This window comes from Salmo trutta, chromosome 2 (genome assembly GCF_901001165.1).
Source record: "Salmo trutta chromosome 2, fSalTru1.1, whole genome shotgun sequence".
NCBI classification, from domain to species: domain Eukaryota; kingdom Metazoa; phylum Chordata; class Actinopteri; order Salmoniformes; family Salmonidae; genus Salmo; species Salmo trutta.
The window spans coordinates 41,731,557-41,758,153 of NC_042958.1; the positions used below are offsets into that span (position 1 = coordinate 41,731,557).

Below are 26,597 nucleotides of genomic sequence, written 5' to 3' on the forward strand. Positions count from 1 at the left end.
ATGTATATAGATTTAAAGTTTTTGCATACTCTAACATCTATCTCTTCTGTCACTGAAGAACAAACACAACAATATATATTTATTTTATTATAATTTTATTAAAAATTGCATTAAAATATTGATCAAATATGTATTTGAAAATGACAAGCAAAAGGCTTTTTTAATATGCATATGTACAAACAGGATAAAAAAATAAAAACAGGGAGAGTATATAAATACTCTGAACAAACCAATATCAGCCATGTGAACAAGAAGGAAGCACATTATATTGGAAGAATAGAGGGAGGAGAAGGACTGGGTTGTGTTCATTAGTCACCCAATGGTTGAAAATGGACTGAAACAGGGAGGGACTACTTGAATCCGTCCAATAAGAAACTCATTTTCATTTTTCCCTTGTTAAATGTCTTTTTGCTACGATGTGCGATAATGAATACGACCCTGGTTTAGTTTGTGAGGAACACTGTTAAGGTTAAAAGTATTAAAGTTTGATCTATTTATAGGTACAGTATCAGAGCTGGCGGGAAAACGACAGCTCCCTCTTGAAGCGTTTCTTTAATTTGACCATGTGTTACTTTGACCATGGGTTACTTTGACCATGTGTTAATTTGACCATGTGTTACTTTGACCATGGGTTACTTTGACCATGTGTTACTTTGACCATGGGTTAATTTGACCATGGGTTAATTTGACCATGGGTTAATTTGCCATAAATAAAGAGTGAACTGTTCATTTGTTTTGATTAAAAGACTGTTGTTCGGAGTCAGTTAGAGTTACCAAGTAAGACATGTTTTCTAATTGGAAATGCGAAAAGCTGCTAAAGATGTTACCTTCAGGTTTAAACCTGTGCTTGTTAGCCACTAACATGCTAAGTCAGAAGTATGGCCCCTTCAGTTTTAAAAAAAAGTGTTATGGCTTTCACACAAAGTTATCAGTCAGCATGCATCAATAACATCCAATCAGACTCTGACTACAAAAGCAAACAAAAGAACAACCAACATGAATTGTCAATCTTGGCACAACACTGTTTTTTGAGAAAAAAAACTTGCACAATGTCCTTAAGATCAAATCTCTCCTCTATGAAAGACCACACAGTATAAAAACACATGGTTAAATTCTTATGAGAAGACCATGATATGGCGGTATTCCCATAATGTGGTCTGATGCCATCGGTCTTCTTCATAGATAATTGCAGTCTTATTCCTTTTCCAATCTCCCCTACTGTAAAGCACCATATTATATTTCTGCACTGTGTTATTAGGCCATAAGAGGAAGTGCTAAGCACCATGTCCCCATAAGGCTATGTTTCTCTATAAACACCATGTCCCATAAGGCTATGTTTCTCTGTAAGCACCATGTCCCTATAAGCCTACGTTTCTCTGTAAGCACCATGTCCCATAAGGCTATGTTTCTCTATAAGCACCATGTCCCCATAAGGCTATGTTTCTCTGTAAGCACCATGTCCCATAAGGCCATGTTTCTCTGTAAGCACCATGTCCCATAAGGCTATGTTTCTCTATAAGCACCATGTCCCCATAAGGCTATGTTTCTCTGTAAGCACCATGTCCCATAAGGCCATGTTTCTCTGTAAGCACCAGATTGTGTGGTGTGTTATGCCAGAAGAAGTAGTCTAGGCATGCTTTATGGTTTTTCCTGTTAGCATGAGGGTTGGGCTCAATTCAAATTTAAGTCAGCCGATTCAGGAAGTGATTTGAATTTAACATAAAAAATAAAAGCATTTTAAAAGTTAAACTTTACCAATTAATAGTTTATCCTTTTTCAGTTTATTAAGAAGTTGAAAATAAAATCACTTTTTAAAAAAATTATTACATTCGAATTTCAGTTTACTTCCTGAATTGACGGCTTTAGATTTGAATTGACCTCAACCCTGGTAAGTACCACGTCCAGGTAGTTTTACTTTTTGATCAGTTATGTTACATGATTAGGAGTGAGAACAAAACACCCCCCCCCGTCCCTGACTGTTACTATAACAACAGTTGAGATCACATGGCCAAAGTTGTGATCCAATTTTATTAATGTTCGTATACCCACTGCCTTCTGCTTCAAACCAATAACCTCCCATGGGAATTAAACTATTGCCAATTCAGCACCAACTATTACAACATATTTTTCATTTGGTAACTTACCGGTAATACATTTTGTAGAGACCCTGTCCTGTCTCAATGATAGTGCAGGACTATATGGACCTTCTAATTAGCTTATGGGGATCCTAATAAAATATCTAACCCCCTCCCTACAGCCCCTAAGCCCCTGTTTCAAAACTTTACAAATGTATCCTTCCTTCCTTGTTTCCTTGATATGTAAGCACAGATTTATAAGTATAGGTGTACGTAAGCAAGGTGGGCCTATGGCCCTAGGGGCCCTGTTCAAAAGTAGTGCACTATATAGGGAATAAGGTGCCCTCCCTGCTCAGCTCAGTTGCGTGGCTGTGAGTTGAACTCCTGACAGATGTTGTTGACCACCTTGGAGACGAATTTGTAGAGGCTGTCAAACTCATCTACGAAGTAGGAGTGCTCCTTGTCGGGGTCGGTGGCGATGTATTCCAGCTCGTCCTGCGCTGCCCAGGCAATGCCGATGGAGTACGCTATCACACCTGGAGAGAGAGAAGAGAGACGGGTCGTTAGAGACTGGACTAGACTATAACAACTGAGTTAGATTAGACCGGGAGTGGGCCACATCGGGATTTCTGAATTCGATGGAGGGCAGCACATTTTTTTTAACCGATTTGTTCGTAAAGATTTTGCCAGCCAGAAAAAAGGCAGTTATTTGAAAAAAATATACAGTGCATTCAGAAAGTATTCAGACCCCTTGAATGTTTCCACATTTTGTTACAGACTTATTCTAAAATTGATTAAATTGTTTTTTCTTATCAATCTGCACACAATATACCATAATGACAAAGCAAATGTATTAAAAATCTATAACTGAACTCACATTTACATAAGTATTGTTGAAGCACCTTTGGCAGCGATTACAGCCTTGAGTCTTCTTGGGTATGACGCTACAAGCTTGGCATACCTGTATTTGGGGAGTTTCTCCCATTCTTCTTTGCAGATCTTCTCAAGCTCTGTCAGGTTTGATTGGTAGCGTTGCTGCACAGCTATTTTCAGGTCTCTCCAGAGATGTTCGATCGGCTTCAAGTCTGGGCTCTGGCTGGGCCAGAAGGACATTCAGAGACTTGTCCTGAAGCCACTCCTGCGTTGTCTTGGCTGTGTGCTTAGGGTCGTTGTCCTGTTGGAAGGTGAACGTTCGCCCCAGTTGGCGGTCCTGAGGGCTCTGGAGCAGGTTTTCATCAAGGATCTCTCTGTACTTTGCTCTGTTCATCTTTCCCTCGATCCTAACTAGTCTCCCAGTCCCTGCCACTGAAAAACATCCCCACAACATGATGCTGCCACCACCATGCTTCACCGTAGGGATGGTGCCAGTTTTCCTCCTGATGTGATGCTTAGGATTCAGGCCAAAGAGTTCAATCTTGGTTTCATCAGACCAGAGAATCTTGTTTCTCATGGTCTGAGAGTCCTTTAGGTGCCATTTAGCAAACTCATTTTACTGAGGAGTGGCTTCCATCTGTCCACTCTACCATAAAGGCTTGATTGGTGCTGCAGAGGTAGTTGTCCTTCTAGAAGGTTCTCCCTTCTCCACAGATGAACTCTGTCTGAGAGACCATCGGGTTCTTGGTCACCTCCATGACCAGGGCTTTTCTCTTGTCTTGATGGTTCCAAACTTCTTCCATTTAAGAATGATGGAGGCCACTATATTCTTGGGGACCTTCAATGCTGCAGACATTTTTTGGTACCCTTCCCCAGATCTGTACCTCGACACAATCCTGAGTTCAGAGTTCTACAGAGAATTCCTTTGACCTCATGGCTTGGCTTTTGCTCTGACATGTACTGTCAACTGTGGGACCTTATATAGACAGGTGTGTGCCTTTCCAAATCATGTCCAATCAATTGAATTTACCACAGGTGGACTCCAATCAAGTTGTAGAAACTTGAATGATGATCAATGGTAACAGGATGCAATTTGAGCTTGACTTCGAGACTCATAGCAAAGGGTCTGAATACTTATGTAAATAATTTGCTAAAAACCTATTTTCACTTAGCTTAGAAACAAGCCACATACTACATGACAAAAAATATGTGGACACCTGCTCGCCAAACATCTCATTCCAAAATCATGGTCATTAATATGGAGTTGGTCCCCCCATATTTGCTATAACAGCCTCCACTCTTCTGGGAAGGCTTTCCACTAGATGTTGGAACATTGCTGCAGGGACTTGCTTCCATTCAGCCACAAGACCATTCGTGAGGTTGGGCACTGATGTTGGGTGATTAGGCCTGGCTTGCAGTCTGTGTTCCAATTCATCCCGAAGGTGTTCGATGGGGTTGAGGTCAGCGCTCTGTGCAGGCCAGTCAAGTTCTTCCACACCGATCTCAACAAACCATTTCTGTATAGACCTCACTTTGTGCACGGAGGCATTGCCATGCTGAAATAGGAAAGTTGTTGCCACAAAGTTGGAAGCACAGAATCGTCTAGAATGTCGTTGTATGATGTAGCGTTAAGATTTCCCTTCACTGGAACTAAGGAGCCCGAACCATGAAAAACAGCCCCAGAACATTATTCCTCCTCCACCAAACTTTACAGTTGGCACTATGCATTGGGGCAGGTAGCGTTTTCCTGGCATCCGCCAAACCCAGATTCATCCGTCGAACTGCTAGATGGTGAAGCGTGATTCATCACTCCAGGAAACTCATTTCCACTGCTCCAGAGTCCAATAGTGGCGGGCGTTACACCACTCTAGCCGACGCTTGGCGATCTTAGGCTTGTGTGTGGCTGCTTTGCCATTGAAACACATTTCATGAAGCTTCCGATGAACAGTTCTTGTGCTGACATTGCTTCCAGAGGCAATTTTTAACTCGGTAATGAGTGTTACAACCGAGGACAGATGATTTTTACGCGCTACGTGCTTCAGCACTTAGCTGCCACATTCTGTGAGTTTGTGTGGCCTACCACTTCGCGGCTGAGCCGTTGTTGCTCCTAGAGGTTTCCACTTAGCACAACTTAGCTTTCATTACATTTCAATTTGGTTTCACACCAACTTAGCTTTCATTGCATTTCAATTTGGTTTCACACCAACTTAGCTTTCATTGCATTTCAATTTGGTTTCACACCAACGTAGCTTTCATTGCATTTCAATTTGGTTTCACACCAACATAGCTTTCATTACATTTCAATTTGGTTTCACACCAACGTAGCTTTCATTACATTTCAATTTGGTTTCACACCAACATAGCTTTCATTACATTTCAATTTGGTTTCACACCAACTTAGCTTTCATTACATTTCAATTTGGTTCCACTCCAACTTAGCTTTCATTACATTTCAATTTGGTTCCACTCCAACTTAGCTTTCATTACATTTCAATTTGGTTTCACTCCAACTTAGCTCTCATTACATTTCAATTTGGTTTCACACCAACTTAGCTTTCATTGCATTTCAATTTGGTTTCACACCAACTTAGCTTTCATTGCATTTCAATTTGGTTTCACACCAACGTAGCTTTCATTGCATTTCAATTTGGTTTCACACCAACATAGCTTTCATTACATTTCAATTTGGTTTCACACCAACGTAGCTTTCATTACATTTCAATTTGGTTTCACACCAACATAGCTTTCATTACATTTCAATTTGGTTTCACACCAACTTAGCTTTCATTACATTTCAATTTGGTTCCACTCCAACTTAGCTTTCATTACATTTCAATTTGGTTCCACTCCAACTTAGCTTTCATTACATTTCAATTTGGTTTCACTCCAACTTAGCTTTCATTACATTTCAATTTGGTTTCACTCCAACTTAGCTCTCATTACATTTCAATTTGGTTTCACACCAACTTAGCTTTCATTTCAATTTGGTTTCACACCAACTTAGCATTCATTACATTTCAATTTGGTTTCACACCAACTTAGCTTTTATTTCAATTTGGTTTCACACCAACTTAGCTTTCATTTAGTTTCCCATATGAAGAAATAATAAAAGAGCAGTCCCAAAATTATCCACCATTGTGATGCTAAATTACCTTTACCTTAATGCCTTCATATACAGGTGCTTTTTCTTAAAGAGGCGCGTCCTCCCCCCCCATTGGCCAGATTTTCTGACCACACCAATCAACCTCTAACCTCTGACCCCTCACCTTGGCGATGGACGGCCAACGCTGGAGCTCTGACATCATCGTAGCTCCTCCCGTCGGTGATAACGATCATGATCTTGCGTTTGTTGGGTTTGGACTTGCTGAACAGCTGCTCTGCTGCGTAGGTGATAGCCGCTCCAGTACTGGTCCCGCCACTCCAGTAATTAATCCTCTTTATGGCATTAAGCAGATCAGCCTTGTTGTTGTGTTGCCCGAAGGCAAACTCCAGCCGTTGTTCGTACGTATACTGCACTGCGCCGACTCGTGTGTCCGTGTCCGATATCTCAAACTCCCGCGTGATGTTAGCGACGAACTGCAGGACGGTCCGGAAGTTCCCGGTGCCCACAGAGCTGGATCCGTCGATGACGAAGGCGATGTCATTAGCGTTAAGGCAGGTCTTGCTGCAGACGAGACGGTCGGTGTCACACACTCGCTTGACAAGGGGTTGGACTGCCTTCCGCAGGGCGAACCAGCTCGACACGGGTAGGGAGTAGAAACCGTTGGTTCGACACACCGCCTGTTGAGAGATGAGAGAAGATGAGGTGGTTGGGCAGGGTTTCATGAAGGGACAGGGCTCAAATTGTGAGGGAATTGGAAGCGCATGTACGTGTTGCATAGCCAAGGGGTGAATTGGAAGCAGTTGTATGTGTTAACATAGCTAGGGGTGACCCAGTGACCATCGTCTCTATATACCTTGTCCACAAAGTTCGGCTCTACCACATTCTGCTTCTCGTACTCATCGGGTCCCTCGATGGTCACAAAGAAGATGTTGATGCCAGACTCTCTGGCCTGGCGTGATGCCTCCTCTACCTTGTCGGTGGGCCAGCCGTCTACCAGAACCACAGCCACGTTGGGTGCTCCGCCCCGGTTACCGTTGGCGTCGCTGAAGTAATGTTTGTTGATATAGGAGAGGGCCTTCCCTAGGAGAACACCAGGGGGCAGCAGAGCACTTAACAGACAAACAGCTGAAGTAATGTTTGTTTTCATAGCAGAGGACCTTCCCTAGGAGAACACCAGGGGGCAGCAGAGAAGCAGGCAGACAGACAGCTGAAGTAATGTTTGTTTTTATAGCAGAGGGCCTTCCCTAGGAGAACACCAGGGGGAAGCAGAGAAGCAGGCAGACAGACAGCTGAAATACACTACAATGATCAAAAGTATGTGGACACCTGCTCGTCAAACATCTCATTCCAAAATCATTAATATGGACTTGATGCTCCCTTTGCTTCTATAACAGCCTCCACTCTTCTGGGAAGGCTTTCCACTAGATGTTGGAACATTGCTGCTGGGACTTGCTTCTATTCTGCCACAAGAGCATTAGTGAGGTCAGGCACTGATGTTGAGTGATTAGGCCTGGCTCGCAGTCGGCGTTTCAATTCACTCCCAAAGGTGTTTGATGGGATTGAGGTCAGGGCTCTGTGCAGGCCAGTCAAGTTCTTCCACACGGATCTCAACAAACCATTTCTGTTTGGAGCTCGCTTTGTGTACGGGAGCATTGTCATGCTGAAACAGGAAAGGGCCTTCCCCAAACTGTTGCCACAAAGTTGGAAGCACAGAATTGTCTAGAATGTCATTGTATGCTGTAGCGATAAGATTTCCCTTCACTGGAACTCAGGGGCCCGAACCATGAAAAACAGCCCCAGACCATTATTCCTCCTCCACCAAACGTTACAGTTGGCACTATGCATTGGGGCAGGTAGTGTTCTCCTGGCATCCGCCAAACCCAGATTCGTCCGTCGGACTGCCAGATGGTGAAGTGTGATTTATCACTCCAGAGAACGCATTTCCACTGCTCTAGAGTCCAATGTCAGCGAGCTTTACACCACTCCAGCCGACGCTTGGCATTGCGCATGGTGATTTTAGGATCGTGTGCGGCTGCTCAGCCTTGGAAACTCATTTCATGAAGCTCCAGACGAACAGTTCTTGTGCTGACGTTGCTTCCAGAGGCAGTTTGGAACTCTGTAGTGAGGGTTACAACCGAGGACAGATGATTTTTACGTGCTTCAGCGCTCGGCGGTCCCGTTCTGTGAGCTTGTGTGGCCTACCACTTTGCAGCTGAGCCGTTGTTGCTCCTAGACATTTCCACAATAACAGCACTTACAGTTGACTGGGGAAGCTCTAGCAGGGCAAAAATGTAACGAACTGACATGTTGGAAAGGTGGCATCCCATGACGGTGCCACGTTGAAAGTCACTGAGCTCTTCAGTAAGGCCATTCTACTGTCAATGTTTGTTTATGGAGATTGCATGGCTGGCTGTGTGGTCGATTTTATACACCTGTCAGCAACAGGTGTGGCTGAAATTACCGAATCCACTAATTTGAAGGGGTGGCCACATACTTATGTGTATATATAGCGTAGTTTGTTAATACAGGAGAGGGCCTTCCCTAGGAGTACAGCAGGGGGCAGCAGAGAGGTGGTTAAGACAGACCGAGACATTCAGACAGCTGAAGTAGTTTAATACAGGAGAGAGCCTTCCCTAAGAGTACAGCAGGGGGCAGCAGAGAGGTGGTTAACACAGACAGAGATATAAAACACACAATACGTTTCTGTAAACACATGCACACAACGGGAGCCCGTTAAAATTGAATGTTTTGTTCTAAACTGCCTTCCACTAAGTGTTCTAATCTAAGAAGTGGTAGGTACACCTCAGTTTCCAGTAGCCTATTTCTTTATTTAACCCTTATTTAACCAGGTAAGTTGACCGAGAAGATGCGATATTACAGTATCTATTTAGAAAGCAGATCCGGTTGATCATCTGGCATCTCATTGTTGGTGGTCTGTACTCTCTTGGCCAGGGATTTCACGTGAAAAACATGGCCATCTCAATGTGACTTCCCTGGTTAAGTAAAGGATACATAACTACCGAAGAGGAGAAACATCTGTGAGGTATATTGTGAAGATATAGGTTGCTGATGAGAACGGAGACAAATACAATTGGCTAACTGGCACAATGATTAGAGGGGAGGTTATATTCGGTAAACACACACAACCCTATTTGTATCCAACTGCAATGTTTAGCAGAGTCACAAAGACCACGTGAGGCATCAAATTAAAGGAAACCATCACTTCCTGACAGTAGTCTGACCCCTAGCCAGTCAGGGCTGGTAGAACCAAATGCCTTTGATCAGGAGGCCAAGAGTTAAACACTGTTATTTAACTCACAGTGTCTAGGGTCGGATTTAGATTTAATTACAGTCTCTCGGGCATGTGAAAATATGGTAAAGATTTTGTGAAACAAGCGATAATTGTGTCCCTTTTCACTTTCGCACTTAAGTGTGCGGTCTTGTGGCCATGGTGCCTTCTGGCCTTGCTGTACACTCCTAGAAAACAGTGTTCCAAAAGGGTTCTTCGGCTGTCCCCATAGGATAACAGTTTTTGGTTCCAGGTAGAACCCTTTTTTTGTTCCAGGTAGAACCCTTTTGGGTTCCATGTAGAACCCCTCAAAGGGTTCTCCTATGGGGACAGTCGAAGAACCCTTTTAGGTTTTAGATATTTATTTGATTTATTTCACCTTTATTTTAACCAGGTAGGTTAGTTGAGAACAAGTTCTCATTTACAATTGCGACCTGGCCAAGATAAAGCAAAGCAGTGTGACACAAACAACAACACAGAGTTACACATGGAATAAACAAACATTCAGTCAATAATACAGTAGATAAAGTCTAAATACAGTGTGTGCAAATGAGGTAGGATAAGGGAGGTAAGGCAATAAATAGGCCACAGTGGCGAAATCATTACAATATAGCAATTAAACACTGGAATGATAGATGTACAAAAGATGTGTGCAAGTAGAGACACTGGGGTGCAAAGGAGCAAAATAAATTAAATAAATAACAATATGGGGATGAGGTAGTTGGATGGGCTATTTACAGATGAGCTATGGACAGGTGCAGTGATCTGTGAGCTGCTCTGACAGCTGGTGCATAAAGCTAGTGAGGGAGATATGAGTCTCTAGCTTCAGTGATTTTTGCAGTTTGTTCCAGTCATTGGCAGCAGAGAACTGGAAGGAAGCACCTTTTATTTCCCTAAGAGTGTAGACTTGGTCAGTGGTTCCCAATAAAAACATTTTTAGTATTTTTTTAAGGAACTCAGTCCAGCTTTAAACTTCCTCTTGAAAGTTGTAGGTAGTAGAATGCACAAGGTGCGCGGGATATTCCCCTATGTTGGAAGGGGATTCCCTGGGCTAGGTCACTGTAAAGGCTGGCTCCGCTCTTAACTAAATATCTTATACCTGTATGTTGTTCTGTCATTGATTGTTATGTCCGTGTGTACTATTTTATATATTTTTGTTTAGGATTTTGGTACAATACAGGTTTTTACGTATTTATTTCATTGATTTATTCACTAACTCACCCACGTTGGACATTCCTCCCTTCTGTGTGATCTTGTCTACGGCAGGTTTCAGCTCTCTGGAGTTCGTATAGGCCTTCAGACTGAACTCTGTAACTGGATCATCTCTGTAGCGATAATAACAATAACAATAACAACAACATGCATTTGAGAAAGGAAGGAATGAGAAAGAGAGAAGGAACGAGAAAGAGAGAAAGGACGAGAAGAGAAGAAACAGATTGAGGCAGAAAGAGGAGAGAACCTAAGAGAATGCCATACCCCCTGGGCACAACATCCCTCCCAATGTGTTCTCCAATCTCATAAAACATTTTAGAAAAAGGCTCAGTGCCATTATCCTTGTAATGTGAGTTATTGAAAGGTATTGAAAACAGGGGTGCCAATAATTTTGACCCTTATCATTTAGAGAAAGGGAAAAAAATATTACTTGTTGAACAAAATCTATTTAGCTGAGCAATTGTATTATTATAAAATATAATTTTCCACACAAAAAAATGCATACATCCGGCCGTGAATGGAAGTCCCGTAGGGTGGCGCACAATTGGCCCAGTGTCGTCCGGGTTTGGCCGGGGTAGGCCGTCATTGTAAATAAGAATTTGTTCTTAACTGACTTGCCCTAGTTCAATGAAGGTTACACACACACATACAGTACAGCTCAGTATTTGTATAATTTATTTGATCCAGTCTTTATCAAGGGTGTCAATAATTATGGACCTGACTAAGTCTATGGGGTAATCTAACCTCACTGAACCTGTGGCTACCCACCGGGCACAGACGTCAATTCAATGTCTATTCCACGTTGGTTCAATGTGGAAACGTTGATTCAATCAGTGTGCCCAGTGGGTATGGCCTTCTCTTAGGTTCTCTCCTCTTTCTGCCCTCTCCTCTTTCTGCCCTCTCCTCTCTCTCCTCTCCTCTTTCTCTCCTCTCCTCTTTCTGTTCTCTCCTATCCTCTTTCTGTTCTCTCATCTCCTCTTTCTGCCCTCTCCTCTTTCTGCCCTGTTCTCTCCTCTTTCTGTTCTCTCCTCTTTCTACCCTCTCCTCTTTCTCTCCTCTCCTCTTTCTGTTCTCTCCTCTTTCTACCCTCTCCTCTTTCTCTCCTCTCCTTTTTCTGTTCTCTCCTCTTTCTGTTCTCTCCTCTTTCTCTCCTCTCCTCTTTCTGCCCTCTCCTCTTTCTGCCCTCTCCTCTCTCTCCTCTCCTCTTTCTTTCCTATCCTCTTTCTGTTCTCTCCTCTTTCTGCCCTGTTCTCTCCTCTTTCTGCCCTCTCCTCTCCTCTTTCTGCCCTCTCCTCTTTCTGCCCTGTTCTCTCCTCTTTCTGCCCTCTCCTCTTTCTGTTCTCTCCTCTTTCTGCCCTCTTCTCTTTCTGCCCTCTCCTTTCTCTCCTCTCCTTTTTCTGTTCTCTCCTCTTTCTGCCCTCTCCTATTTCTCTCCTCTCCTTTTTCTGTTCTCTCCTCTTTCTGCCCTCTCCTCTTTCTCTCCTCTCCTTTTCTGTTCTCTCCTCTTTCTGTTCTCTCCTCTTTCTCTCCTCTCCTCTTTCTGCCCTCTCCTCTTTCTCTCCTCTCCTCTTTCTCTCCTCTCCTCTTTCTCTCTTCTCCTCTTTCTCTCCTCTCCTCTTTCTGTTCTCTCCTCTCCTCATTCTGTTCTCTCCTCTTTCTGCCCTGTTCTCTCCTCTTTCTGCCCTCTCCTCTTTCTCCTCGTTCCTCCATACAGAATCTTGCCCTCTTAAATTCAAGCCACAGGTTTTCAGTGGGGTTTCTTACCCATATTGGATCATATATATATTTAGGGGTTTCTTACCCGCATTGGATCGTATATATATATATTTAGGGGTTTCTTACCCGTATTGGATGACACCCATCATGGGTCCGGCCACACCCACGTTGATGACCTGTGCCACCTCAGCCAGGAAGTCCTTCTGGATCTTAAAGCGACGCTTCCCAATACTCCAGCTACCGTCCATCAGCCATGCTATGTCTACTTTACAGTCTGCCAATCAATCAATCAATCAATCAATCAATCAATCAATATGATATCCCAATACTTGAACTACCGTCCATTAACCACGCTATGTCTACCTTTCAATCAATCAATCAATCAATCAATCAATCAATCAATCAATCAATCAATCAATCAATCAATCAATGTGATATCATCGGGCTTATATGTTATAACACATAATAAACAGCTGTCCAGCCTAGTCCCAGTCCTATGGTGAACCTGTGTACGTGTGTGTGTGAACATACTTGGGTCTCCCTGAGTAACAGGCTCTGGGTCAGCACGGGGTAGTGAGTCCTGCTCTCTCACACTGAAACCTGAAGACAGAAGATAACAGACAGAAGAGAAGATGACGGACAGAAGAGAAGATGACGGACAGAGCACATGAAAAGCATGTCAAACATCACATAATAATGCTGTACATAATGTCATCATGCTTTTACCAACTGAGACATTACAAGATAACAGACCACATCAAAGGATGGATCCATTATGTATTTGAGACCTAAAGTTCTGGTCCCGGTGAGCCATATCTGTTTCTGTCTTTTTAAATGGTTAGTGGGTATCGTTTTCCAGGCCTGAGTTGTTGGATGCAACGGACTTCTTTATCAGTTTGAATCTGTTGGAGCTAGCAATAACTAGCGAGAGGAAGATTATTGTCAAGTTTGGAACAGAGCTAGAGTTCTGGAGGTGAAATGGAAGGGGTAGAAGGTGCTGTGAGGAGTTGGAAGTCCGAGCCTTGATGGACATGGTTATGAAAAATATATGTTTGGTCCAGAGTGAGATTTTTTGAAGAGGGTGGAATCAAGCCTTTTGGCTGATCCATGGGTGGTTTCAGGTTGGGTGGACAAGATGGTGGGTATTTTTTTTTGGGGGGGGGGGGTATTTTAGCAGCAGCTATTCTTCCTGGGGTCCACACAAAACATGAAACATGACGTAATACAGAACATTAATAGACAAGAGCAGCTCAACGACAGAACTACACATATAAACTGTATATTTTAAAGGCACACGTAGCCTACAGTACATATCAATACATACACACAAACTCTCTAGGTCAAATAGGGTTGTGTCATGAGGTGTTGCTTTATCTGTTTTTTTAAACCAGGTTTGGTGTTTATTTTAGCAATATGAGATGGAAGGAAGTTCCACGCAATAACGGCTCTATATAATACTGTATACATCCTTGAATTTGTTCTGGATTTGGGGACTGTGAAAAGACCCCTGGTGGCATGTCTGGTGGGGTAAGTGTGTGTGTGTCAGAGCTGTGTGTAAGTTGACTATGCAAACAATTTGGGATTTTCAACACATTAATGTTTCTTATAAAAAGAAGAAGTGATGCAGTCAGTATCTCTTCAACTCTTATGCAGGAGAGACTGGCATACATAGTATTTATATCAGCCCTCTGATTACAGTGAAGAGCAAGACGTGCCGCTCTGTTCTGGGCCAGCTGCAGCTTAACTAGGTATTTCCTTGCAGCACTGGACCACACGACTGGACAATAATCAAGATTAGACAAAACTAGAGGCTGCAGAACTTGCTTTTTGGAGTGTGGTGTCAAAAAAGCAGAGTATCTCTTAATTACGGCTAGACCTCTCCCCATCTTTACAACCATCGAATCTACAGTTGAAGTCAGAAGTTTACATACACTTAGGTTGGAATCATTAAAACTCGTTTTTCAACCACTCCACACATTTCTTGTTAACAAACTATAGTTTTGGCAAGTCGGTTAGGACATCTACTTTGTGCATGACACAAGTCATTTTTCCAACAATTGTTTACAGACAGATTATTTCACTTATAATTCACTGTATCACAATTCCAGTGAGTCAGAAGTTTACATACACTAAGTTGACAGTGTCTTTAAACAGCAAGGAAAATTCCAGAAAATTATGTAATGGCTTTAGAAGCTTCTAATAGGCTAATTTACATCATTTGAGTCAATTGGAGGTGTACCTGTGGATGTATTTCAAGGCCTACCTTCAAACTCAGTGCCTCTTTGCTTGACATCATGGGAAAATCAAAAGAAATCAGCCAAGACCTCAGAAAAAAGAATTGTCGACCTCCACAAGTCTGGTTGATCCTTGGGCGCAATTTCCAAATGCCTGAAGGTAACACGTTCACCTATACAAACAATAGTATGCAAGTATAAACACCATGGGACCACGCAGGCGTCATACCGCTCAGGAAGGAGACACGTTCTGTCTCCTAGAGATGAACGTACTTTGGTGCAAAAAGTGCAAATCAATCCCAGAACAACAGCAAAGGACCTTGTGAAGATGCTGGAGGAATACAGGTACAAAAGTATCTATATCCACAGTAAAACGAGTCCTATATCGACATAACCTGAAAGGCCACTCAGCAAGGAAGAAGCCACTGCTCCAAAACCGCCATATAAAAGCCAGACTACGGTTTGCAACTGCACATGGGGACAAAGATCGTACTTTTTGGAGAAATGTCCTCTGGTCTGATGAAACAAAAATAGAACTCTTTGGCCATAATGACCATCGTTATGCTTGGAGGAAAAAGGGGGATGCTTGTAAGCTGAAGAACACCATCCCAACCGTGAAGCAGGGGGGTGACAGCATAATGTTGTGGGGGTGCTTTGCTGTAGGAGGGAGTGGTGCACTTCACGAAATAGATGACATCATGAGGGAAGGAAAATTATGTGGATATATTGAAGCAACATCTCAAGACATCAGTCAGGAAGTTAAGGCTTGGTCACAAATGGGTCTTCCAAATGGACAATGACCCCAAGCATACTTCCAAAGTTCTGGCAAAATGGCTTAAGGACGCCAAAGTCAAGGTATTGGAGTGGACATCACAAAGCCCTGACCTCAATCCTATAGAAAATTTGTGGGCAGAATTGAAAAAGTGTGTGCAATCAAGGAGGCCTACAAACCTGATTCAGTTACACCAGCTTTGTCAGGAGGAATGGGCCAAAATTCACCCAAATTATTGTGGAATGCTTGTGGAAGGCTACCTGAAACATTTGACCCAAGTTAAACAATTTAATGGCAATGCTACAGGATACTATTTGAGTGTATGTAAACTTCTGACCCACTGGGAATGTGATGAAAGAAATAATAGCTGAAATAAATCATTCTCTCTACTATTATTCTGACATTTCACATTCTTAAAATAAAGTGGTGAGCCTAACTGACCTAAGACAGGGAATTTTTACTAGGATTAAATTGTGAAAAACTGAGTTTAAATGTATTTGGCTAAGGTGTATGTAAACTTCTGACTTCAACTGTATGTCTTTTAACCATGACAGTTTACAATCTGAGGTAACGCCAAGTAATTTTGTCTCCTCAACTTGTTCAACAGCCACACCATTCATTACCAGATTGAGCTGAGGTCTAGAATTTAGAGAATGATTTGTACCAAATACAATGCTCTTAGTTTTAGAGATGTTCAGGACCAGTTTATTTCTGGCCATCCATTTCAAAACAGACTGCAACTCTTTGTTACGAGTTTCAGTGACTCCATTAGCTGTAGTTGGTGATGCGTATATGGTTGAATCATCAGCATACATGGACACACTTTGTTTAATGCCAGTGGCAGGTCATTGGTGAAAAGAGTAGAGGGCCTAGAGAGCTGCCCTGCGGTACACCACATGAACTTACTAATACTTTTTAATGTATAACAGGCTATGAGTATTTCCTTTAACCTGTCACACTTCCATTAAAGAAAACGCTTTGAGTTCTAATAGATAGATAGCTCTGAATCCACGATATGGCAGAGTTTGAAAAGCCATAGCACATACGTTTTTTTCCACAACAGTCGTTTAATATTAAAGGCTGCACTGAAATCTAACAATACAGCTCCCACAATCTTCTTATGATCAATTTCATTCAACCAATGATCAGTTATTTGTGTCAGTGCAGTACATGTTGAGTGCCCTTCTCTATAAGCATGCTGAAAGTCTGTCGTTAATTTGTTTACAGAGAAATAGCATTTTATTTTGTCAAACACCATTTTTTCCAACAGTTTGCTAAGAGCTGGCAACAAGCTGATATGTCTGCTGTTAGAACCAGTCAAGGCCTCTTTACCACTCTTGGGTAGCGGAATGACTTTGGCTTCCCTCCAGGCCTGAAGAGAAAGACTTCCCTCCAGGCTCAGATTAAAAATATGACAGATAGGAGTGGCTATAGAGTCAGCTCCCATCCTCAGTAGCTTTCCATTTAAGTTGTCAATGCCAGGAGGTTTGTCATTGTTTGTCATCAATAACAATAATGTTTCCACCTCTCCCTCACTAACTTTACAAAATTCAAACTTCCAATGCTTTCTGCCATCAGATTCGATGAAAGATGGTGTTGAATTTGTCTTTCTGCCCATAATTTCATTAAAAGTACTACTTTTTTTTTCTCCATCATTCTTTATGTCATTGATCTTGGCTTCATAATACAGTTTCTTCTTCTTTTTGTTGAGTTTAGTCACATCATTTCTCAATTTGCAGTAAGTCAGCCAGTCAGACGTGCTGCCATATTTATTAGCCACTCTTTTTGCCCCATCTCTTTCAACCATACAGTTTTTCAATTCCTCATCAATCTATGAAGCCTTAACAGTTCTAACGGTAAGTTTCTTAACAGGTGCATGTTTATCAGTAATTGGAAGAAGCAATTTCATAAATCCATCAAGTGCAGCGTCTGGATGCTCCTCATTAATCACATCAGACCAACAAATATTTTTAACATCATCCACATAAGAGTCACAGCAAAATCTTTTGTATGATCTCTTATATACTATTTTAGGCCCAGCTGTTGGAACTTTGGCTTTCCTGCATATAGCCACTATATTGTGATCACTGCATCCAATGGGTACGGATATAGCTTTAGTTCTATCTGGAACCAGAGGTTTCTTCATGAGAGGGTTCTAAATGGAACTCAAAGGGGTTATCCTACAGGGACAAATCAAAGGGTTCGACGTGGCTCCCAAAAAAGGTTCTCCCATCTGGACAAATGACAGAACTCTGTAACCAGAGGGTTCATGACAGGGTTCTATGTAGAACACAAATGGACAAAATTAAGAACCCACAAGGGTTCGTTGTAAGAGGTTTCTAATGACAGGAACAAATGACAGAATGTCTATTGGTTCTAATGTTTTAACAATCTGTATTATACCCCAAAGATCCAGTGGCATAGCAGGAAATTCATGCCACTGGTAACTGAGAGGTTGTGAGTTCAAATCCAAAGTAATCAGAATTTTGCTGGTCTGCAAAACCACACCCATCATTATCATATTTCCCAGCATGCTCTATTGCAGTGAGATTTTTTAAATTGTTTGTTTCAATGTCTGTGTTTTTGCATTTGGTATTTTATTAGGATCCCCATTAGCTGTTGCAAAAGCAGCAGCTACTCTTCCTGGAGTCCACACAAAACATGAAACATGACATAATACAGAACGTTAATAGACAAGAACAGCTCAAGGACAGAACTACATCAATGTACATTGATTGATTAAAGCTAAACAAAGATAAATAACATACATTTTGTTAAAATAATCCAATCTGTTAGTTGGATTTATTGCAGATGGTGCTGAGATGTTTCAGTTTAGATGGTTTAGGTAGTCTCATTTATTCATCATTTAACCCTGGCAGTCATTCTGAATGTAGATTGAGGGAATCTACCCAGGCTGGATCCTAATTGGAGTTAAATGTCACTTTACAAACCAGCATAATGTGACTTGATGCTGGTTTTGCTCTAGCTTATGCTGGTCACCAGTGTCCGAAACACAACGAAGGCTGGTCACCAGCGAAAACACAACGAAGGCTGGTCACCAGCGAAAACACAATGAAGGCTGGTCACCAGCAAAAACACAACGAAGGCTGGTCACCAGCGAAAACTAGTGATGGGGAAAAAAAGCTTCATGAAGCATTGAGCATATTGTGTCGAATATAGGTTCACTAACTGAGGCTTTGATCAACACGTTCTACACTAGTGGCACCTGCTGGACAAAATAATTGAGAAAAGCACACTGCTTCGAAATAAACAGCTTAGCGATATCGATGTATGACTTGGAGCTCTGGTATCAAACGTAACATCACTAGCGAAAACACAACGGATGGCTGCTCACTAGTGATGTGACACTGAGGCTTTGTGAAGACCGAAAAACGGTTCATTACTCGGAGCTTCATTATTTGTTCATATTGCACATCAGTGACATCTGCTGGTCAGTAATAAATAGCAGCATGTGACTTTTTTTTCTCCACTGTTTTCATCTAAACTTTGTGGTGCAGCGGGAAGTTGCTGGCTTTAGTAGCCTATAATCATTCAGAATACCAGCTTCGCCATCTTACATCATGGTGACACTTGTTGCCTTCAAGTTTACTTAAAAAAACACACACAAAAAAACAATCTATGGAATTAGATTAGTAGTTAGCTATGGCGTCATAAGACACGGTGCACTGGGTGGGTTTCACGGAAGAATACTGTACCAAGTTATCTAGCTGAATAAACTAAGTTTGAGCCTATTCCTGGAAACATTGAACCACTGTAGTTTACATCAATTATAATTTCTAAGTGGAAGTTGGAATAGTTATATTTGAGTGTTTCAGCGAATGGTTAGTGAGGGAGGCCCTGCTCTCTAGCTTCCCCAGTTATTTAGTTAATTTTCTTTCCAATCTCCTTTGCATTAGCGTAGCCTCTCCTGTAGCCTGTCAACTATGTGTCTGTCTATCCCTGTTCTCTCCTCTCTGCACAGGCCACACAAACGCTTCACACCGCATGGCCGCTGCCACTCTAACCTGGTGGTCCCAGTGCGCACAACCCGCGTGGAGTTCCAGGTCTCCGGCAGCCTCTGGAACTGCCGGTCTGCGGCCAACAAGGCAGAGTTCATCTCAGCCTATGCTACCCTCCAGTCCCTCGACTTCTTGGCGCTGACGGAAACATGGATTACCACAGAAAACACTGCTACTCCTACTGCTCTCTCCTCGTCTGACCACGTGTTCTCGCATACCCCGAGAGCATCTGGTCAGCGGGGTGGCGGGACTGGAATCCTCATCTCTCCCAAGTGGACATTCTCTCTTTCTCCCCTGACCCATCTGTCTATCTCCTCCTTTGAATTCCATGCTGTCACAATCACTAGCCCATTCAAGCTTAACATCCTTATAATTTATCGCCCTCCAGGTTCCCTTGGAGAGTTCATCAATGAGCTTGATGCCTTGATAAGTTCCTTTCCTGAGGATGGCTCACCCCTCACAATTCTGGGTGACTTTAACCTCACGACGTCTACCTTTGACTCATTTCTCTCTGCCTCCTTCTTTCCACTCCTCTCCTCTTTTGGCCTCACCCTCTCACCGTCCCCCCCCTACTCACAAGGCAGGCAATACGCTTGACCTCATCTTTACTAGATGCTGTTCTTCTACCAATCTCACTGCAACTCCCCTCCAAGTCTCCGACCACTACCTTGTATCCTTTTCCCTCTCGCTCTCCTCCAACACTACTCACTCTGCCCCTACTCAGATGGTATTGCGCCGTCGCAACCTTCGCTCTCTCTCTCCTGCTACTCTCTCCTCTTCCATCCTATCATCTCTTCCCTCTGCTCAATCCTTCTCCAACCAATCTCCTGATTCTGCCTTTTCAACCCTCCTCTCCTCCCTTTCTGCATCCTTTGACTCTCCATGTCCCCTATCCTCCCGGCCGGCTCGGTCCTCCCCTCCTGCTCCGTGGCTTGACGACTCATTGCGAGCTCACAGAACAGGGCTCCGGGCAGCCGAGCGGACATGGAGGAAAACTAGCCTCCCTGCGGACCTGGCATCTTTTCACTCCCTCCTCTCCACATTTTCTTCCTCTGTTTCTGCTGCTAAAGCCACTTTCTACCACTCTAAATTCCAAGCATCTGCCTCGAACCCTAGGAAGCTCTTTGCCAACTTCTCCTCCCTCCTGAATCCTCCCCCCCTCCTCCCTCTCTGCGGACGACTTTGTCAACCATTTTGAAAAGAAGGTTGACGTTATCCGATCCTCGTTTGTTAAGTCAAACGACACCGCTGGTCCTGCTCACATTGCCCTACCCTATGCTTTGACCTCTTTCTCCCCTCTCTCTCCAGATGAAATCTTGCGACTTGTGACGGCCGGCCGCCCAACAACCTGCCCGCTTGACCCTATCCCCTCCTCTCTTCTCCAGACCATTTCTGGAGACCTTCTCCCTTACCTCACCTCGCTCATCAACTCATCCTTGACCGCTGGCTACGTCCCTTCCGTCTTCAAGAGAGCGAGAGTTGCACCCCTTCTCAAAAAACCTACACTCGATCCCTCCGATGTCAACAACTACAGACCAGTATCCCTTCTTTCTTTCCTCTCCAAAACTCTTGAGCGTGCCGTCCTTGGCCAGCTCTCTTGCTATCTCTCTCAGAATGACCTTCTTGATCCAAATCAGTCAGGTTTCAAGACTGGTCATTCAACTGAGACTGCTCTTCTCTGTGTCACTGAGGCTCTCCGCACTGCTAAAGCTAAGTCTCTCTCCTCTGCTCTCATCCTTCTAGACCTATCTGCTGCCTTTGATACTGTGAACCATCAGATCCTCCTCTCCACCCTCTCCGAGTTGGGCATCTCCGGCGCGGCTCACTCTTGGATTGCGTCCTACCTGACAGGTCGCTCCTACCAGGTGGCATGGCGAGAATCCGTCTCCGCACCACGTGCTCTCACCACTGGTGTCCCCCAGGGCTCAGTTCTGGGCCCTCTCCTATTCTCGCTATACACCAAGTCACTTGGCTCTGTCATATCTTCACATGGTCTCTCCTATCATTGCTATGCAGACGACACACAATTAATCTTCTCCTTTCCCCCTTCTGATAACCAGGTGGCGAATCGCATCTCTGCATGTCTGGCAGACATATCAGTGTGGATGACGGATCACCACCTCAAGCTGAACCTCGGCAAGACGGAGCTGCTCTTCCTCCCGGGGAAGGACTGCCTGTTCCATGATCTCGCCATCATGGTTGACAACTCCATTGTGTCCTCCTCCCAGAGTGCTAAGAGCCTGACCCTGGACAACACCTTGTCGTTCTCCGCTAACATCAAGGCGGTGACCCGATCCTGTAGGTTCATGCTCTACAACATTCGCAGAGTACGACCCTGCCTCACACAGGAAGCGGCACAGGTCCTAATCCAGGCACTTGTCATCTCCCGTCTGGATTACTGCAACTCACTGTTGGCGGGGCTCCCTGCCTGTGCCATCAAACCCCTTCAACTCATCCAGAACGCCGCAGCCCGTCTGGTGTTCAACCTTCCCAAGTTCTCTCACGTCACCCCGCTCCTCCGCACACTCCACTGGCTTCCAGTTGAAGCTCGCATCTGCTACAAGACCATGGTGCTTGCCTACGGAGCTGTAAGGGGAACGGCACCTCCGTACCTTCAGGCTCTGATCAGTCCCTACACCCAAACAAGGGCACTGCGTTCATCCACCTCTGGCCTGCTTGCCTCCCTACCTCTGCGGAAGCACAGTTCCCGCTCAGCCCAGTCAAAACTGTTCGCTGCTCTAGCACCCCAATGGTGGAACAAGCTCCCTCACGACGCCAGGACAGCGGAGTCAATCACCACCTTCCGGAGACACCTGAAACCCCACCTCTTTAAGGAATACCTGGGATAGGATTAAGTAATCCTTCTAACCCCCCCACCCCCACCCTCCCCCCAAAAAAGATATAGATGTACTATTGCAAAGTGGTTGTTCCACTCGATATCATAAGGTGAATGCACCAATTTGTAAGTCGCTCTGGATAAGAGTATCTGCTAAATGACGTAAATGATTATTTAGGATGCTTAAAATAGAAGCTTATACTATACTACATTAAACAAATAATTTCAACAACAGTGTAGAAAGTGTGGTTTTACATAAAACTATTTTCTAAATAGTTAATCCTTCTACAGGATTCGAGGTCATACCTTTACATCACTACGTGATCTATAATCCCCTACTCTGCCTGCTAAACTACTAGTCAGGTAAAACTACTAGTCAGGTAAACTACTAGTCAGGTAAAACTACTAGTCAGGTTGTCACGTCCTGACCAGCAGGTGGAGTAGGTGTTAAGTGTTGGTCAGGGCCTGGCAGAAGAAGTTGGGTTTTCTTTGTTCTGTCTAGGTTGGGTGTTTCTATGTAGAGGTAATTGGGGTGGACTTCCAATTGAAGGCAGCTGTGTGGTGTTGCCTTTGATTGGAAGTCCTATATTAGTTGGGTGTGTTTGTCTGTGTGTTTATGGGGAATTGTTGTGAGCACTGCTTTGTTTGGTTTAGCCTGCCACACCGTCACATTGTGAGTACCGTTCATTGTTTTGTTTATTGTTTTTTTTTCCAGTGGATGCTCTACTCCTGTTTTTGAACATTAAAATATGAGTAGCCACACTTCCGCTGCGCCTTGGTCCTTCTCTCGCCTCCTTCGACGACAATCGTGACACAGGTAAACTACTAGTGAGGTAAAACTACCAGTCAGGTAAACTACTAGTCAGGTAAACTACTAGCCAGGCTAAACTACTAGTCAGATAAAACTACTAGTCAGGTAAACTACTAGCCAGGTAAACTACTAGCCAGTTAAACTACTAGTCAGGCTAAACTACTAGTCAGGCAAAACTACTAGTCAGGTAAAACTACTAGTCAGGTAAACTACTAGTCAGGTAAACTACTAGTCAGGTAAAACTTTTTTTGTACAAAATCCAAACCATATTTCTAAGTTGGTGTTTGAAAGCAGCTTGGAATTGAAGAAGGCATCGGAACCATGGAGAAATCATTGCATTTTGCAACACGGTTTGAAAAAGCATGTGATCAAACTAAGCTTCAGGCATCATTGATGATGTACTTCTGATAAAGTAATACACGCATTGGCACACTGCTTCGAAGTTACCTGCGTAGTGATTTCACCGCCTCGGAACTCCGGTATTAAATGTAACATCCCTACTGGTTACCAGTGAAAACACAACGAAGGCTAGTCTAGCAGAACCAGCTAGACCATGCTGGTCGGCCAACATTACCAGTTATACCATGCTGATCAGATAAAGTTGACCAGCTTCTGACCAGCACGGACCAGCTTGAAATGTATGCTGGTCTATGCTGTTTTTTTAAGCTAGGTGGTGCTACATTATCTCACCTGAATCAAAAGGGTTCACTTCTGGTTTCCAGGAGTCCACTGGTTCCACTGTGTATAGGGTGTTAAACAAGCTGAGCATTAGCAAGGTCAAAGGCATAGCATAGCATAGCATAGAATAGCATAGCATAGCATAGCATAGCATAGCATAGCACTCACCCTTGTCAGGATATACTGTGTGTATAACACTTCATAACAATCAGGACAATATCTGGGACTGTTATGACATATTATCACAATGGAAAGGCAAAGCAGCAGTCTACAGTGTGGCTTAGTCTCATCCCCAGGCTCAATACTAGCTAACCCTAACCCACTTTAGTGTAGCCTTGTCCCCAGGCTCAATACTAGCTAACCCTAACACAGTTTAGTGTAGCCTCGTCACCAGGCTCAATTCTAGCTGGCTGGTGGACAACATTATGATTAGTGCAACTAAAAATGGCAAAAGAAACTTGAAACTTTAAGAGGTACCCACCTCTAGTGTGAGTTGTGTCTTGTGGCTCGGGGTCTGCGGACTGGGGTGCTGGAAGATACAGATAGAGAATATAGAGTCGTCATTGACCCCAAGACGTGACCATTTTTCATTCAGCCAGATGTTTGGATGTGTGTGGTAGTATTTTCTGTTGGATGAGCTTGAAATGGCTTATCCCTGTTGGTCTCAGTCCTGTTGGTCTCAGTCCTGTTGGTCTCAGTCCTGTTGGTCTCAGCCCTGTTGGTCTCAGCCCTGCTGGTCTCAGCCCTGCTGGTCTCAGTCCTGTTGGTCTCAGTCCTGTTGGTCTCAGCCCTGTTGGTCTCAGCCCTGTTGGTCTCAGCCCTGTTGGTCTCAGTCCTGTTGGTCGCAGCCCAGTTGGTCTCAGAAACCAACTCTTCATTTAAGATGTAGATGCCTCCAACATTTTCACCAACCCCATCCCTAACCCCAACCCTGATAGAACTAACCCTAACCCCAACCCTGATAGAACTAACCCTAACCCCAACCCTGATAGAACTAACCCTAACCCCAACCCTGATAGAACTAACCCCAACCCCAACCTTGGTAGAACTAACCCTAACCCCAACCCCAACCCTGATAGAACTAACCCTAACCCCAACCCTGATAGAACTAACCCCAACCCTGATAGAACTAACCCCAACCCCAACCCATAACCCCAACACTGATAGAACTAACCCCAACCCCAACCCCAACCTTGATAGAACTAACCCCAACCCTAACCCCAACCCCAACCCTGATAGAACTAACCCTAACCCCAACCCTGATAGAACTAACCCCAACCCTAAACCCAACCCCAACCCTGATAGAACTAACCCTAACCCTAACCCCAACCCTAGCCCTATCCCAAACCCTAACCCCAACCCCAACCCTAACCCTAACCCCAACCCCAACCCTGATAGAACTAACCCTAACCCCAACCCCAACCCTAACCCCAACCCCAACCCTGATAGAACTAACCCTAACCCCAACCCCAACCCTGATAGCACTAACCCCAACCCCAACCCTGATAGAACTAACCCCAACCCCAACCTCAACCCTGATAGAACTAACCTTTAACCCCAACCCCAACCCTAACCCCAACCCTGATAGAACTAACCTTAACCCCAACCCTAACCCCAACCCCAACCCTGATAGAACTAACCTTAACCCCAACCCTAACCCCAACCCCAACCCCAACCTTAACCCCAACCCCAACCCCAACCTTAACCCCAACCCCAACCCTAACCCCAACCCTATAGAACAGATGGGTCCAGGCACTATAATCTGCAGCTCAATGTCCTGAACTGTAGATGCCAGCTGAGCTTGTGTCTTGTCATGGGTCCATAAAGAGCTTGGTTTGGTTTGTGCATTGAGGCGTATGTATTGGTAGGAGGACTGCGATGCATAAAAACAAATCTCTAAACTTTACAAAACACCCATACCATATGGTGATGGAGAATTCTTGTTTTACAAAAACAAAATTCATGAGCAAAATAAAGTGATTGATTAAAAAAAGGTTTGATCCAAAAATAAAGATTTTGATCAGCCACACCATACAGTATGTGACTGACTCATATTGTATGTATGAAAACATTTCAATCTTTATCTTTCCATGTATATAGGGTTGCACATTTCCAGTCATTTCCCCAAAATTCCCAGGTTTTCCAGAAATCTCGGTTGCAATATAAACGGAATCAGAAAGGAATAAGAAATGTCAAATTCCAACCAGGATTTCAAAGACAGAAAATGAAAAAGAAACTTACGGTATTCTCCAAAGTTATAATACCAGCGTTCATACTCGGAGATATCAGGCCTGGGGTCGCGGGCTACACAGGAAAGGGTTTTTACATTACGTTAACTATAATGTTAGTATCACCACCGTGGGCATCATACTGGCTCAGGATGCACACATTTCCATGCTTATGATTGGTCAGACCTGTGGCTAAACCAATCACCGACCAGGAAAGAGAAGAACCTTTTACCTGGGTCATGTTCATTAGGGCACATCGTAGCAAAACATATATAAGGGTTTCTTAATGGACAACGGCAGGTTGTCCCTCCTTGTTTCAGTCCATTTTTCTGTGCTTTGGTGCCTAGTGAATATGACCCAGACTTATTCCCATATGTCTAAACTCTATGCCCTTAATGTAAACCATGCCATACGTCCTTCATATACCAGCGTTCTCATGTGGTAGACACATGGCATCTGGAGAGATATTGGCATGGAATATACTTACAGTGGAACCATAGTAAACTCATGCTCTACATGATACCTGAGTATATCAGTCAACATACCAGTATGGATTGATCTTTACATGCTACGCACACTGATATGAACAGATGTGGATATGTAGGTCTGGTCCCTACACACAAGTTGTACAACTGATGTACAACGTATTTTTATAACGGTTGTGACACAACAGAGTTTTTTTTGCACAAAGGTAATCACACCAGAATTGTGGAGAAGGCACTCAGCGGTTGTTTAAACATTTTCTACTCTC

The 26,597-nt window shown here is 43.7% G+C and overlaps 1 protein-coding gene across 1 annotated transcript in view; it reads right to left on the reverse strand.

Moving 5' to 3' along the window:
• Positions 1-80: 80 nt before the first annotated feature.
• vit (vitrin) overlaps positions 81-26,597 on the reverse strand; it is a gene marked incomplete in the record, with an annotated part of 88,944 nt that continues 62,427 nt past the window's right edge. Inside the window, 9 exon segments of the mRNA XM_029702161.1 lie at positions 81-2,611; positions 6,215-6,728; positions 6,905-7,131; positions 10,562-10,665; positions 12,395-12,542; positions 12,800-12,868; positions 23,631-23,678; positions 24,100-24,147; positions 25,860-25,922. Coding sequence (XP_029558021.1) covers positions 2,433-2,611; positions 6,215-6,728; positions 6,905-7,131; positions 10,562-10,665; positions 12,395-12,542; positions 12,800-12,868; positions 23,631-23,678; positions 24,100-24,147; positions 25,860-25,922 — 1,400 coding nt within the window.